Consider the following 13,677-nt stretch of genomic DNA (forward strand, 5'->3'; position numbering starts at 1 on the left):
GACTGGCCCTTTGCTTGCCCATAACCGGCCGCTCCCAGGGCAGACATGTCCATCCTCGGCAAGAACCACCCCTTCCGCATCCGGATCGTGACCGATGGAAAGCTCGGCGAGCTGGAGCGCCGGGAGGCGCAGCGCGCGGCCCTGATCGGCATCCACGGCTGCGGGCGCCCGCGCTGCCGCGTGGACCAGGCCGTCGATGACATTCGCCAGACCATCGAAATCGTCACCGAGACGAGCTCCCTGCTGGAGAAGGACCCCGGCCTGCGGGAGCTCTTCTCGCCCTGCCGGCAGGCGCAGCGCGAGGAGCTACGCCGGCGGCGCCGCCGTCGCCAGCAGCAGCAGCAGCAGGACCACCACCACCACCACCACCACCACCACCACCATCCCCACAGCCACCAGCAGCATGCCCGCGACTCGGAGCGCGATGGCGACTTCCGCAGCCACAGCGATCAGGGCTCGGACTCCGAGGCGAGCTTCTCCGACCGGACGGGCTCCGATTCGGAGGATGCAAGCCCGGGCCCGAGCCGGCGCGGGCGGCCGCGCCCGCAGCATGTGTGTGGCGAGGCCTGTGTCAATGCCTCCGGCCAGGACATCGAGCTGCGCGTCCCTCTGCGCCGTGCCGCTTACCCAGGCAGCACCGTCGGTGGGGGGGCCGAGCAGGACGGCTACGATGGCGATGACGACCGGTACTGGGAGCGAGGCTTTTTCGAGCACATCGGCCAGCGGCCGGCGGGCGATCCCACGGCCTGCGACCATGACCACGACCACGACCACGACCACGACCACGACCACGACCACGACCAGGACCGGCATGGCCGCCAGTCGCGAGAACGGCGCCTGCAATCCCGCCACCGAGACGAAGACGCCGGCGCCGATGGCCGCCAGCCTGGCCGGGCCCGTGGCACCCGGGCCCGGACTCGGGCCCGCTCGCCGCTCCTGTCCCCGGAGGCGCCCGGCCTCGGGCGCCTCCAGCCCCCCTCCACGCCCTTCGGCCTGGGGACCGATGAGCACCTGCCGGCCGATGAGGAGGAGCTCATCTACCGCCGCCTGGCGGAGGACCAACTGTCACAAGTGTTCTTCACGTGGATCCCCCAGTCGAGTCGGGCGGCTCGGCGCTCGAGCACCGTCGCCCGCCGGGCCAGCGGTACGGCTCGCTCCTTTTTTCTTTTTTTTGCTCCTTGCGCCTCCTTTTCCCTCCTCGCCTGCCGAGCACGCCACCAAGCCCCAGCTCGGCCCATGGTGTGCCCGCCTTGCACCCTCTCGGGCCCGGGGACCGGGGGGCGGTGGGGGGGGGCCTCGCCTGTTCGCGGCCGCGCATGCCGATGGCCAGGCCGCGAGGGGGCCCCCCTGCCGCCTGGCCTCCCTCCCCGCCCCGGCCGCCCCTCCAGCAGCCATGTGGCCGCCTACTGACGAGCTTGTCCCGGGGCCCAGCCGACGAGAGCGACTTCTCCAGCGACGAGGAGGGGGAAATGCCCCAGGCCGAGGATGATGCCCAGCCGGGGCCCGGCGGCATGGATGCCCGCCATGCCGCCGGGCCCCGGCGCCCGGAGGCCCTCTTGCCGTGCCCCTGCCCGGATGCGGACTGCGAGTGTCACATTCTCAGCCAGACGCTGCGCCGGCGGCGGGCCACGCTCGAGCTGTCGGCCGATCGGCGCCCGGCCGCCGGGCCCGGCAGCAAGCTCGGGCCCGGCGACGATTCGGACATCCGCGGCCTGCTGAACCGGCCGGTGGAGGCGGCCCTCTTTTGCCCGGACTGCCGGCTGAGCTGCCTGGTGCCGCACGAGCGCCAGCCCGGGCGCCGGGGGCCGGCCCGGCGCGAAGCCCGCCCCCGGCCCGGCCCGCCCCCGGCCCTGGACCAGAACCACCAGCATGAGGATGATGTGCGCGAGGCCACCGGCCAGGCCCTGGCCCTGGCGCACCTGCAGGACTCCGGGTCCCCGGTGACCGACGAGATGTCGCTCTTCATCGCGGCCGGCGGCGCGGTGCCGGACGCCGATGACTACGACTCGACGCACGGCGGGCACTGGCACGACTTCGGCCGGGTGGCGCGCCGGCATCCGCCCAGCGTCTGCACCGGGTGCCAGCTGTGCCGCGGCAGCAGCGTCGGCGAGGAACTCATCCGCAAGGCGCTGCTGGTGCTGGCCGGGCGCGATGCCAAGGCGCGCGAGCGCCTGCGCCGCCAGCTGGAAGACCACTCGAATGCCGCGGCCGCGGTGCTGGCCCTCGGCGAGGAGGGCCACCCCCATGACCCGGGTGTCAGCGGCTGCGACGACCTGCTCGGCGACGAGAGCGATGACATCACCCCGGACGACAGCGAGGAGGAGACCCTGACCGACAGCGACACCGATCCGGAGGACGACTCCGGCAGCCGGTCGGGCATGGGCGGCCCCGGAGGGGCGTTCGGCCAGGAAGACCCGGCCTGGGTCCGGTGCCAGTGCGGCATCGGGCCCGGCATCAGCCGCGAGGCGGTCCCCCGGGCCCGGGCCCACTCGTCGGTCCTGCACGCGGGTCAGAGCATCCTGCCGCCCGGGCGGCCGCACACCCCGGGCGAGTACATCCGCGCGGGGATGCGCCCGCCGGCCGCCCCGGCCGGCCAGCTGCTCGGGAGCTTCGTGTCCCCGGCCCCGGGCGGCGGCTTGCGCTTCCACACGGCCCCGGCCCCGGGGCAAGGGCCGGCCGCCCAGGGCCCCGGGCCCATGGCCGGGATCTTCTCGCCACCCGGGGGGACCGGCGGCCCGGGCCCCGGGCCCGGCGTCGACATCGGCCACGGGGCCGGGCCCGGGGCCCGGCGCGGCTCGGCGCCCACCGGCACCGCGCCCGGGCCCGGGGCCACCCACCGCCGGCCGCCACACGTCACCCCGGTCACCCAGCAGGCCGGCGAATTTGGCGAGGTGCTGCAAATCGCCGAGCGCATGTGGCGCGGCGACGCCGGCATGCTGAAGCGCGACTGCGTGTCGCCCACCGGGGCCCCCTGGTGCGAGCCGCAGCGCATCTCGCCGTTCCCCGGCTTCGCCGGGCCCACCGGCGCGCCGGATGCCGGGGTCGGCGGGGTCCACGGCCTACCCGGCATCAGCTGCTGGTTCATCCTCACCTTCGCCAATGTCACGGTCTTCGAGACGCCGGCCGGCTTGGTGCTGGTGGATTGCGGGCACTTTTCCTTCGCGCCGGCCATCACTCGGTGCGTTTGGTGCTTGTCGTGGGTGCCGCCGGCCTGCCCCGGTGGCCGAGGGGGGGGGGGGGGCCTCTTGCGCCGTCGCCTCTTTGCCCGGGGCTGTGGCAGCTCGGCTGTCGGGTTTCGCCGGGCCTGCCAGCATCTGGCCGCTTGCCAGGCGCCTCCAGCCACTAACACCCGGGGACACTCATTCCCGGCCGGGGGGCGGCAAACGGATGGCCGGGGCGGGGGAAAAATCATACCCACACACCATGAAGGCGGCTTCGCGAGATCAGCCCGCTGCCCATCCGCGCGGTCATCCTGACGCACGGCCACGCGGACCATTGCACCGCGCTGCCGGAGATCGAGAGCTCCTTCCGGCAGACCGTGTCGCAGACGCTCTTCGCCGCGTCGCCCCAGAAGGTGCGCAACTCGCTGCACCTGGCGCAGGATGGCGGCGTCGGCATGGCGGCCCCGGCCGCGCCTGCCGACCCCGCGGCCGCCGACCCGCACGAGGGGGACCACCTGTGCGCGGCGGCCGCCAGCCTGGTGGCCGACGGGGGGATTGTCGTCGTGTCGCACCGGTCGCTGCCCGGGCGCTTCGATCGGTATGGCCTCCTCCGGGGGCACAACCTCCGGGCCAACAACCGCCAATTCGGCGCCCAGAGCTCCAACTGGCCGCGGAAGTTCCGGTACCCGGATCGCATGTTCCACCGGGCTGCCCGGCTGGAGCTGGCCGGCCTGCGCCTGGAGATCCGCCATCGGCGCGGCGAAACCGACGACGCGTCCTACGTGTGGGCGCCGGATCTTGGCGGTGCGTCTGCGTGTGCTTGCTCTGGGGGGCCAGCAGTGAGCCCGGGGGGGGGGGAGGCCGGAAGGGGGAAGCTGCGCGAGGGCAGCACAACGATCCGGCTCCGGGCTGGCCGCTGACCGAAATCCCATCCACCCGCCGGCCCGGGCGTGCGCAGTGGTCTGCACCGGGGACTTCTTCATCTGGGCCGCCCCCAATGCCGGGAACCCGCAAAAGGCCCAGCGCTATGCGGTCGAGTGGGCGGTGGCCCTGCGTGAGATCGCGGCCCTCGATGCATGGGCCCTGCTACCGGGGCATGGGCCCCCGATGTGCGTGCTCCTTTGTCGGAGCTGAGCTGCCCACTGGTCCGGGGGCGGGGGGGGGACCACAGTCATGGATTGGTCCTAACACGCACCCACACGCACACACGCACACACACGCACACACACGCACACACACGCACACACACACACACACACACACACGGGCGCATGGACGCCGACAGCATCGGGTCCGATCGGGTCCGGCGCGCCCTCACCGACACGGCCCTCTACCTGGAGTCCCTCTGCCGGCAGACCATCCGCGAGATCAATCGCGGCCGCATGCTGGACGATGTGGTGCGCCGGGTCCGGCCGCCGGCGCACCTGGTCGGCCGGCCGTACCTCTTCGCCACCTATGACGACCCGGTGTTCGTGGTGCGCAACCTGTGGCGGCAGTATGCCGGGTGGTGGTGCCGGGACCCGGCGGTGCTCCGGCCGCCGGCCGCCCGGGAAACCGCCCTGGAGGTGGCCTCGGCGGCCGGCGGGGCAGCCCGGCTGGCGGCCCGCGCGGCTCGGCTCGCCGCCGCCGGCCGCCTGTCCCTGGCCGCGCAGCTGATTGAGTGGGCCCGCCGGGCGGCCGACATCGAGGCCCAGGCGGCCGCGGCGGCGGCCGCCGCCGGGACCGGGGCCACCGGGGTCGGGCCGCCGGCCGCCGGGCTGGCCGCCACCGACCCGGAGCTCTGGGAGGCGGCCATGGCCATCAGCCTGGCCGGGGGGTATGGGCTCCCGGCGCCCGGGTACCATGGGCAGGCCCGGCTGGCGGCCGGGGCGATGGCGGCGGCCGCGGCGGCCGCGGCGGCGGCGGCCGCCATGGCCGGCGGCCCGGCCGCCGCGGGGTACCCCTCGCCCGCGGGCTTCCCCGGCGCCGGGAACCCGGCCCTCGGGGCCGCCGCCGCCGGCACCCCGCACGGCATCCATGGCCTGGCCGCGGGGATGCCCTTCGACCCGCTGGCCGACGCCGGGGCCGCCCTGACCGCCGCCCTGGAAGCCTTGAACCTGGCGCCGATGCCGGAGCCGGCGGCCGGCGTGCCGACCGCCGTCGGGCCCCGGCCGCCGCCCGACCGCCCGGCCGCCCCGGCCTCCACCCCGTTGCTGGTGCAGATCCACCGGATCCGGTCGGCCATCTACGGGCGCCTGGCGGCCGCCGAGTCGGCCCGCATGGCCCGCGGGACTTTCAATGCCGCGCGCATGGACAGCGAGCGGGCCCTCGGGAGCTGGAAGTGGCGCCGGGCCGAGGCGGCCGGCGCCGCCCGCCGGGCCATCGCCCGCGCCGGCATCACCTACGAGGCCGCGCGCACCCTGCAGGCGGTGCGCACCTACTCGGCCGTGTGCCGGCGGCGCCTGCGCCAGGCGTCGGCCACCACCGGCCAGGCGGCCCGCGCCGTCGGGACCGCCCTCAAGTCCGTGGTCATGGTGATGATCATCACGGTCGGGGCCCTGGCGGCCGTGGTGGCCGGGACCGCTCGCGCGGCGGCCTTCCTCTGGCCGGCGGTGTCCCGGCGCCGGGCCGGCGGCTCCGCCGGGGCCGGATCCCGCGACCAGCCCGGCGGCCACCATGCCGGCATGGCCACCGCCGGCGGGGGGGGGGGCTCCGGCCCCGGCGGCCCGGGACCGGCTGCCATGCAGGGCCTCGGGGCCGACCCGCGTGCCGGCCACGGCGGCCCGGGCCTCGGGGCCGACGGCTTCGCTGGCGGCCTCCCGGCCGGCGGCAGCCCGGAAAAGAGCAAGCTCAAGGCCCTGCTGATGGCGTACTCGGCCGAGGCCGGCGGCAGCGGCCCCGGGCCCGGAGCCCCGGCCCGCGGGCCCGGTCGCGCCCCCGACCGCCGGACCTACGACCTGTGGGGCAATCCCGTCCCCATGGCCGGCGGGGCCCCGGCGGCCGGCGGCATGGGGACCTCCTCTCGGGCCGGCTCGCGGACGTCCTCCCCGGTGGCGGGCTTCGCCGCCGCCGGCGGCGGCGGGACACGCGCCCGCCGGAAGACCGACCCCTCGACGGGCGGCCCCCCACGCCGGGAGCCCTTTTCCTGGTCGGTGGAGGGGGCCTACGAGCAGGGCCGCTGAGGGGGATGTGCCCGGCCTTGCCCCCCTGCCCGGTGGGTTTGTTTGTCAGCGGCGCAGCCCCGAGGCCCGGCCGGGAGGGGCGGCAATCGATCCGAAAATACATGACCACACATGAAGCAACCGGCAGCCAGCCCGGGTGGGGGCGGGGGGGGGGGGATGCACACGGGGACACGCGTCGCCCCTGGCACCCGCACCCCGCGGCGCGAAGGGCCCCCACCGGCGGAGGACCGAGGTGGCCGGGTGGCTGCCACCGCGCAACGCGAACACTGGGGCCGGGCCGGGGGGGGGCCAGCCGGGGGTGAGGGTGGGGGGGGGGGGAGGGGCAGGCGGCGGGCGGAAAGGCGGTCGTGGCCGAGCGTCTCTGCAAGGAGGTGAGTGCACAGAAAAAAAGGAAAAAAAGGCGGCCCCGCGCGTTGGCGCACGCAGCAGCACGCGCACGGTCATCGTCCTTGTTCCAGGGCGCGGGGGGGGGGGGGAGACACGGTGGTGGTGCGCGCCTCCGGTGCGATGGGGACCGGAGCCCAGCGCGGGCAAAAGGATAGCCCACTGTGGGGCTCGAACCCACGACCCTGGGATTAAGAGTCCCATGCTCTACCAACTGAGCTAAACAGGCTATACATGTGCCCCGTGCCATGTCTTATAAGAGACCCTGGACCGGGCAACGTGTGCCTGGGATTTCCGCCTTTCTGCCAGGCCCACGACGTCCCGCGCGGTGTGGGCCCTGCAAACGGGCGGAGCCGGCTCGCCCCGGGGTGTGGCGCCCCGGCCGCGGTGACGACGCGACAAGCCGAGAGGTGTGTGCGTCCGTGCCCCCCGGGGGGGGGGCGAAAACACGTACAAATGTCCATCTTTGAGACCCATCCACATGGTTGGATGGCCGAGTGGTTAAGGCGCTAGTTTCAGGTACTAGTGGGAAACCTCGTGGGTTCGAGTCCCACTCCAATCACACCTTCTCTTTTGCGCCCGGGCCCGTGATGTGTGTTTATGCGCGCGCGCCGGCGACGGAGGACAGACTGCCGGCCGGCCGGCGGGGGGGGGGGGGGGGGAGGAGGGTCCACGCATATTTTGCACATATCCATGCATGGTGGTCACTTTATTTTGTTGTCTTCCCGCCTCGCGGGGATTGTCCACTCGCGTGTGCCAGGGCGGGCGAGGCGCGCTCAGTTGCATGTTTCGGAGCGAGGCAGACAGGGGGAAAGAGGGGGAGGGCGGGGGAAAAAACAAAGGCCAGGCGGGGGAGACGCACTCGCACTCACACACACACAATCCACAGCCAGATACTCGGGACTGCTGCCGGCCGTCTTGGGTCGCTGCTGCGCTCCTTTTGCCCTTGCACTGCCCTGTCCCGGTCATGTGTGCGCGCTGTCGAGGAATACGTACGGGTGGCGGCGGAGGGCCCGGCGCAGGCCGCATGGCCGGAGCAGCTTCTCGAGCGAGACCTGAGGCCGGCGGTTGGTCAGAAACAGCCGCACGAAGGGGTCCGCCCCCAGGGCCGGATCCAGGCGCTCGGCAGCCGCCAGCTCCCGCAAGGCCTGCCGGTTGTCGCCGCACGCGCTCAAGGCTTGGGCCAGCTTTTTTGGATCCCGGCCAGAGGGGGCCACGCGGTCAGGCACTGGACGGGCGACGAAGAGCGAGAAATCCGGACAGGGCCCCCAGAGCTCCCCCTCGCACCTGGACATGGAGCTGGGCCAGCTGAGCCGAATCCATGGAGCTGGCCGATGCGCGGTTCACCGCACAGCCTAGCAGGATGAGAGCTGGGGGCTGAGTCAGATTCACTGCCACCGAGGGACCGTATGCGCGCGTACGAGAGAAAGAGAGAGAGAGGAGGGAGGGGGAGAGGCAGAGGCAGAGGCAGAGGCAGAGGCAGAGGCAGAGGTAGAGGTAGAAGAGAGAGAGAGAGAGAGAGAGAGCATGGAGATGAACATGGAGATGAACATGGAGATGAACATGGAGATGAACATGGAGATGAACATGGAGACGAACATGCCCAGGCGTACCGTGCGTCTGGTGAGGTGTGCCCAGACGCGTTTGGCGCAGCTCGAGGATCCAGGCGGCGAAGATGCCAGCCAACAGGGGTGGTGTGGCCACCGGGCCGCCCGCTGCGACGCCGGGGCCCACAGCCACCGACATGCAGGAGGGCAGTCCCACCGGCAGGCAAGGGGTCAGCATCCGGCCGAGGGCCGCACCCCCGGGCAGGCAAGGAGGAGGCATGAAGAGGGCAGGAAGGAACACGCACTGCCCTGGATAATGCGCTCGGCCAGTCGCCCGGCGGTGTCAGTGGCCCAGGCGGCACAGCGGCACAGCTCCCCCGGGTCGGCCGGCAGTGTGTTGCCCAAGCACGCAATCCGAAGATGAATGCCCACCAATTCGGTGAGCTGCCTGGCCAGGACCCCCGGCGATACGACGGACACCGGCCAGCGCTGGGCACGCTCGGCGAAGCGCCTGCAGCCACGAGGGCGAAAAAAGCGAGGTAAGAAGCAGGAGGCAGGGGGCGAGGCGGGGGGGGGGGGGGGGGGGGGCCTCTCGGACCGGCGCCCGGGATGGCCGCGACCGCCCCGGGCCGACCCCCACCCCCGGGCCGGGGGCGGTCTGGCGGCGAAGAGCTCCCGAGGAAAAAGTGGGCGTACCGTTCGGCCGCGACGATGCGCGCCTCGGTCCGGCGTCGGGGCGCCGGGCAGGTGCCAGGGTCGGTGAGTTCCCGACGCAGCTGAATGTACAGCAACTCGAAAAGTGTGGCCATCTGCGACAAGACCAGGTGACACTCCATGGAAAAGAAGGCCCACGCCGGCGGCCGCGGCCGAGTGGCTCTCAAACATGCACAGGGTGCGGGCCCCTCGCGGGTGCGGGGCCCCTGCCGCCAAGCCACACGTCGGCCCAGCACCCGCAGAGCATCCTCGCAGACGGCCTCCGCGGCCAGGAGATACTCCTGGGCCGTTCGCGCGATGGCCTGGCCGCCCCGGGGGCCAGAGCCCCGATCCAGATCCACCGGCCCGAGGCCGTGGGCGGCGCGAGCCGCGAGCTGGAGCAGCCGGGCCCGAACGACAGCCGGGCCGCCTCCGCACAGGCACAGCACGCCGGCGGGTGCGGTGTCGGCCAGAGCCTCGCGCAGTCTGGCGAAATACGCCTCGGATTGCTCATCTTGCCCGGGAGAAGCACCAGTCAGCAGGTCAGTCCGGCCAGAAGCCGAGAGCGGGACGCCGGAAGCGCCAATCGTCGCACCAGTAATGTCCTCCAGGGCCCGGAGATGGGCAGCCATTCGCAGGGGCTCGGGCGTGCCGTCGGGCACACGAACCAGCCAGGCCTGACGAGTCAGGCGCCGGTGGAGCTCCCCGGCGGCGAGAACCATGGATGCCTGGGATCGACGGGCCGGCGAACGGGGAAGGGGGCAAACGGCAAAGCAAAAAAAAAGAAAGCGTCTCGCCAACGACACGAGCTGAATGGCGGGGGGGGGGCGGGGAGGAATGATCGACGAGCGGACGCCTCCGCCAACCAGCCAGAGCCCCTGAAAAAAGCACCCCCCTGCCCAACCGGCGGGACAAGAGAAAACAAACAAGGCATGAGAACAGCCCCCGGATGCGGCAACTGGCCGATGTCACTTGCACACCAGCCCGTATATGATATACCCGGGGCCCGCCGCGCCGCCGAGGCCCGAGACTGGGCTCCGACACCGGCCCCGGGCAACGGCGGAAAACAAGAGCAAGGAGGGAGGGGGAGGGTGTGTGTATTGCTGTGCGCACACACGAGCCGCACTGCGGGGGGGCGGGGGGGGGGGCATAGAGCACACATGCGCCACAAAAGCCCAACATGAAAGCCAGGACAAAAAAGGCAGGGAAGAGGCCACCCACCGGGCGCGGGGGGGGGGGGGGGGGCGCGCGCGCCGGCGGGAGGGCACATGGTAGGCGACAAAAGGCGGAGGAGAGGGCGGAAGGAGAGGGGGAGGGAAACAAGGACATGGCACACAGACACACACACACACACACACACACACACACCAGGGAGGTGGACGACGAGGACGAGGGGGGGACGAGAGGCGGAAGCAGGACGCGGCACGTGTCAAACATACACACACACACACACACATACATACATGCGCATGCATATGCACACGCACACACCCATGCGCCGCCACACCGACCCGCCCCCTCGCCGCCGGCTGGCCTCTCAGTTGGCGTCGAAGCCCATGTACTGCTCCGGGAGCTGGTCCTCGCCTGGGGCATCGAAGAGCACGGTCTCGGTGCCCGGGTCATCGGCCTCCAGGGCCGTCGGCGCCAGGGCAAGGGCCGCCGTCTCGGACGGGCTAACCGAGGCCCCGGTGCCAAACTGCCCGGACCCGGCGGCCGAAGAGGGCGGCAACAAGCCACCCGGCGAGCCGGCCGACGGAGGGGGCGGGATGGCCGGGATCGGGGCCCCGGCAGCCGGGTGCCCGGCACCGCCGATGATCAGCCGCGCGCCGCCATTGGAGCGCGGGGTGGCCGCCGCGGCAGCCGCCCCGGCCGACGGGTAGTACAGCGGCAAGCCGCCGCCCTGCTGCTCGTCATGGTGCAAATCCGCGCTGTGCAACCCCAGCGGGTCCATGTCATCCTCCTCATCTTCATCCGAGGCCATCCAGCTGTCCACACGATGGTAGCCATCGCGCGCGCTGCCGGCCACAGCCGCGGCACCGGCCGCGGCCCCGGCCCGGATCGGCGTCATGCCGATCATCTCCCCGCGGCCGGCCGGCACCGGGGCCCCGGGGTTCTTGGGGTCCAGCATGTCCTCGGTGTCGAAGCGCTCGCGGCGATTCTTGCTGTAGACAAACAGCGCAAACGAGGTGACCAAAATGCAGAAGCCGGACACCATCAGCACGGCGGTGGTGTTCCGGCCCTTGGCCGGGGGCGGCGGCTCGGTCGACCCCTCGCCCGGGGGCGGGTCTTCCACCTCCGGCAGGGGGGTCCCCTCCAGTCGGGGAATCGAATCGAAGACCGGCACCGCGGCCTGGGTCACCACCACCGCATGGACCAGGGCATCGCGCCGGCCGCCGGCCGCCGCCTGCGCGGCGGCATACACCTCGGCCAGGGACCGGCTGCCGGCGATGGCCGCATGCGACAGATCACGCGCCAGGCGCCGGACTACCCCGGCACCCTGGGCACCGGGCACATGGATGGCCGAGGTCAGATACCGGACCAGCAGGCGGTAGTGCTGGGTTTCGGCCGGGTGCGCCGCCAGGGGCAGGCGCACAGCGCGCTCATTGACCGCCGTCACATCCAGCTGGTACACCGTCTCGAAGGTGGCGGCCTCCGGCGCGGCCTGGCCGGAGCCGGTCTCCGGCGCCCGGGGCGCCTGCCGCTGCAGGACCACCTGCATGCTGTCCATGCTGTCGGGGATCGACCCGCCGGCCGGCAGGCTGGTATCCACGGCCAGGGCCACCACCACGCTGGCGCCCGGCTGGCCGGGCAGCACATGCACAGGGAAGGACGCCTCGGCAATGCTATCCAGCGGCAGGTGCTCCGGGCGGATGCGCAGCGCCCCGGTGGCCAGGTCATGCTGCCAGATGGCATTGACATCGCACTGGGCCGGGTCGGTGACCGGAGCACAGTCGCCATATGCCGCGCCTGGCACCGCACCGGCCTCCGAGCGCTCATTCAGCAGGCACGACCGCGGCAGGCAGCGAAGCCCGGCCGTGGTGACGAAGTCCGGCCGGGCCGGCTCCTCGGTGCCCTGGGACCCGGATTGGCCGGAAACCGGGCCCCAGGCCATGCGCGACAGGGCGCCCCCAGGCCCGATGACCAGGGTCACCGGGGTGGGAAGCTCCTCGTCCGGCGTGTCGGCGAAGGTGGCCGCGCTGCCACTCGGCGCCGGGGGGGGGTACATGCCCTCCAGGGAGCAGGCATCCAATTGCACCGGCGGGACCGAGGAAATCGACGCATCCACCAGGCAGCCAAAGGTATCCGGCGAGCCGGGGCCCACGACATCCACCAGATCATACGTGCCGAGGGGGGCTGCCCGAGCGAGCTGGGTCTCGGCCACCACCGACACCAGCGGCACCGGCAGGCGCATTTGCCGGCCCTCAATGAATCGGGGGTCCTGTGGCGAGACAATCGCCAGGCAAGGGCCGCTCACCATGTCGGGGACAATGCGCGCACGGCTGTTGCTACAGCCTGGGCACATGGGCCGGGGCATCCGAAGCGCGTGAATGCGAGAAGCCGGACATTTGGGAGCCGGGGCCCGGGGAGGGAGCGAGACCGAGACCCAGACCGAGAGGACATAGGATCAGTGGGAGGAAGCAAACAGAAGCGTGCACGAGGCATCCAGCCGAGAAGAGGGAGACGAAGGAAGAGGAAGGGAGGCACGCACCGCACGGCAGGTCGAGGGTGTGCTGCGGGGGAGTGGGAACATCCTCCGGCTGATCGGGCAGGACCGCCGGGTCGATGCAAGTGGCGGTCGGCTTGTAGCTGCATCGGGGAGGAAGAGCAAGCGGGTGACCACCATATATATGACGGTGTCAGGCGGAGGGCAGGGCGCTTGGGCACATCAAAAGGCGAGGAAGAACGCGGAGGAAGCGGGTCGCGGAGTGGGGGGGCGGGGGCGGGAAGGCGGCGTACGCAATCGTCGTCCGGCGAACACCGGCCTTCGGACCGAGGATGCACTCATCCTCGCTGACGATGACCTGGTCTTCGGCGGTGCAGAGGGCCCGGTGGCAGCCGGTGCCGCCCCAACCGGGCTCGCACTTGTGGCAAACGCCGGTGGTACCGGCGGAGGTGCACTTGCCGTGCTGGCAGTAATCCGAGCACTTGCGAGCTACGTGGGTGGGGGAAAAACGGACGTGCACGAGCACAGGGCATCGGGCGAGAGCAAGGCGAATGGGAAGGGGCCCCGGCGGGGAAATGGCCAAAGGGCGGTCAGGCAAAGAGATGGAGAGAGAGAGGGGGGGGGGAGGGGGGGCGGAGACTGCGGACGAGTGGGGACGAAGGAGACGCACGCTTGTCGCAACGCTTGCCGGACCAGCCCATGGTGCAGACGCAGACCGCCTTGCGGCTGAGAACGGCCGCCTCATCAGAGTGCTCGATGCGGCAGACGCCATTCTGACATCCACGCTTCTTGCAGAGGGCCTCGTCATCGAGGCTGGAGTCGTCGTCGTCGTCGTCATCGTCATCGGAGTCATCGTCGGAGTCGTCGTCGGTCCCGGAGTCGGTGTCGGTATCGGGCTTGGAGCCGGAAGCCCGGAGCTCGGCGGCATGCGCACGCACCCCGGTGGCCACCACCGATGACAGGGAGTGCAGCCGGGCTGCCAGTTGCTCCAGCGACGTGGACGTCGTCTGGGCGCCGAGGTCCTCTGCGGGCCGGACATGGCGAGCATGGGGGATGCGCGGGAAGGC

The 13,677-nt window shown here is 72.2% G+C and overlaps 3 protein-coding genes and 2 non-coding genes across 9 annotated transcripts in view; 2 read left to right on the forward strand and 3 right to left on the reverse strand.

The window, feature by feature from the left end:
* Positions 1-45: 45 nt before the first annotated feature.
* On the forward strand, positions 46-6,322 carry H696_04465 (the record flags this gene model as incomplete). Of its 2 annotated transcripts, XM_009498341.1 has the most annotated exons (5): positions 46-1,144; positions 1,432-3,178; positions 3,430-3,965; positions 4,120-4,270; positions 4,447-6,322. In XM_009498341.1, 5 exons carry the CDS (start codon positions 46-48, stop codon positions 6,320-6,322), a joined length of 5,409 nt encoding a protein of 1,802 aa, XP_009496616.1. The 2 variants fall into 2 exon arrangements, with proteins under 2 accessions (XP_009496616.1, XP_009496617.1); XM_009498342.1 differs by lacking the exon at positions 46-1,144 and having other exon boundaries at positions 1,298-3,178.
* Positions 6,323-6,862: 540 nt separating this feature from the next.
* On the reverse strand, positions 6,863-6,935 carry H696_04466. The gene has a single exon. It is a non-coding gene; the product is annotated as a tRNA-Lys (tRNA).
* Positions 6,936-7,189: 254 nt separating this feature from the next.
* On the forward strand, positions 7,190-7,268 carry H696_04467. The gene has a single exon. It is a non-coding gene; the product is annotated as a tRNA-Leu (tRNA).
* Positions 7,269-7,416: 148 nt separating this feature from the next.
* On the reverse strand, positions 7,417-9,774 carry H696_04468 (hypothetical protein). 4 transcript variants are annotated; one of them, XM_009498343.1, is made up of 6 exons: positions 9,542-9,774; positions 8,950-9,460; positions 8,559-8,764; positions 8,320-8,421; positions 7,994-8,076; positions 7,417-7,893 (listed from the first exon to the last, which is right to left on the reverse strand). In XM_009498343.1, the coding sequence occupies exons 1-6, from the start codon at positions 9,666-9,668 to the stop codon at positions 7,672-7,674; spliced, it is 1,251 nt and encodes a 416-aa protein (XP_009496618.1). In that variant the 5' UTR covers positions 9,669-9,774; the 3' UTR covers positions 7,417-7,671. The 4 variants fall into 4 exon arrangements, with proteins under 4 accessions (XP_009496618.1, XP_009496621.1, XP_009496619.1 ...); XM_009498346.1 differs by having other exon boundaries at positions 8,306-8,421; XM_009498344.1 differs by having other exon boundaries at positions 7,417-8,076.
* Positions 9,775-10,387: 613 nt separating this feature from the next.
* Positions 10,388-13,677, reverse strand: part of H696_04469 (hypothetical protein) — a 3,739-nt gene continuing 449 nt past the window's right edge. The window contains exons 2-5 of the mRNA XM_009498347.1: positions 13,281-13,634; positions 12,904-13,099; positions 12,656-12,753; positions 10,388-12,459 (exon numbers count right to left, since the gene is read on the reverse strand). Coding sequence (XP_009496622.1) covers positions 10,484-12,459; positions 12,656-12,753; positions 12,904-13,099; positions 13,281-13,634 — 2,624 coding nt within the window. The 3' untranslated portion in view covers positions 10,388-10,483. The remainder of the gene's footprint in view (positions 12,460-12,655; positions 12,754-12,903; positions 13,100-13,280; positions 13,635-13,677) is intronic.

This window comes from Fonticula alba (assembly GCF_000388065.1).
Source record: "Fonticula alba strain ATCC 38817 unplaced genomic scaffold supercont2.7, whole genome shotgun sequence".
Lineage (NCBI taxonomy): Eukaryota > Rotosphaerida > Fonticulaceae > Fonticula > Fonticula alba.

What these genes read in the sequence shown, in the direction of transcription:
- H696_04468 (XM_009498343.1), bottom strand. Translation starts at nt 9,668, where the DNA reads ATGGTTCTCGCCGCCGGGGAGCTCCACCGGCGCCTGACTCGTCAGGCC. An exon ending in CGCATCGTCGCGGCCGAACG is followed by an intron (nt 8,765 to 8,949) that starts GTACGCCCACTT and finishes TCGTGGCTGCAG; the next exon opens with GCGCTTCGCCGAGCGTGCCC. An exon ending in CACACCTCACCAGACGCACG is followed by an intron (nt 8,077 to 8,319) that starts GTACGCCTGGGC and finishes CTCAGCCCCCAG; the next exon opens with CTCTCATCCTGCTAGGCTGT.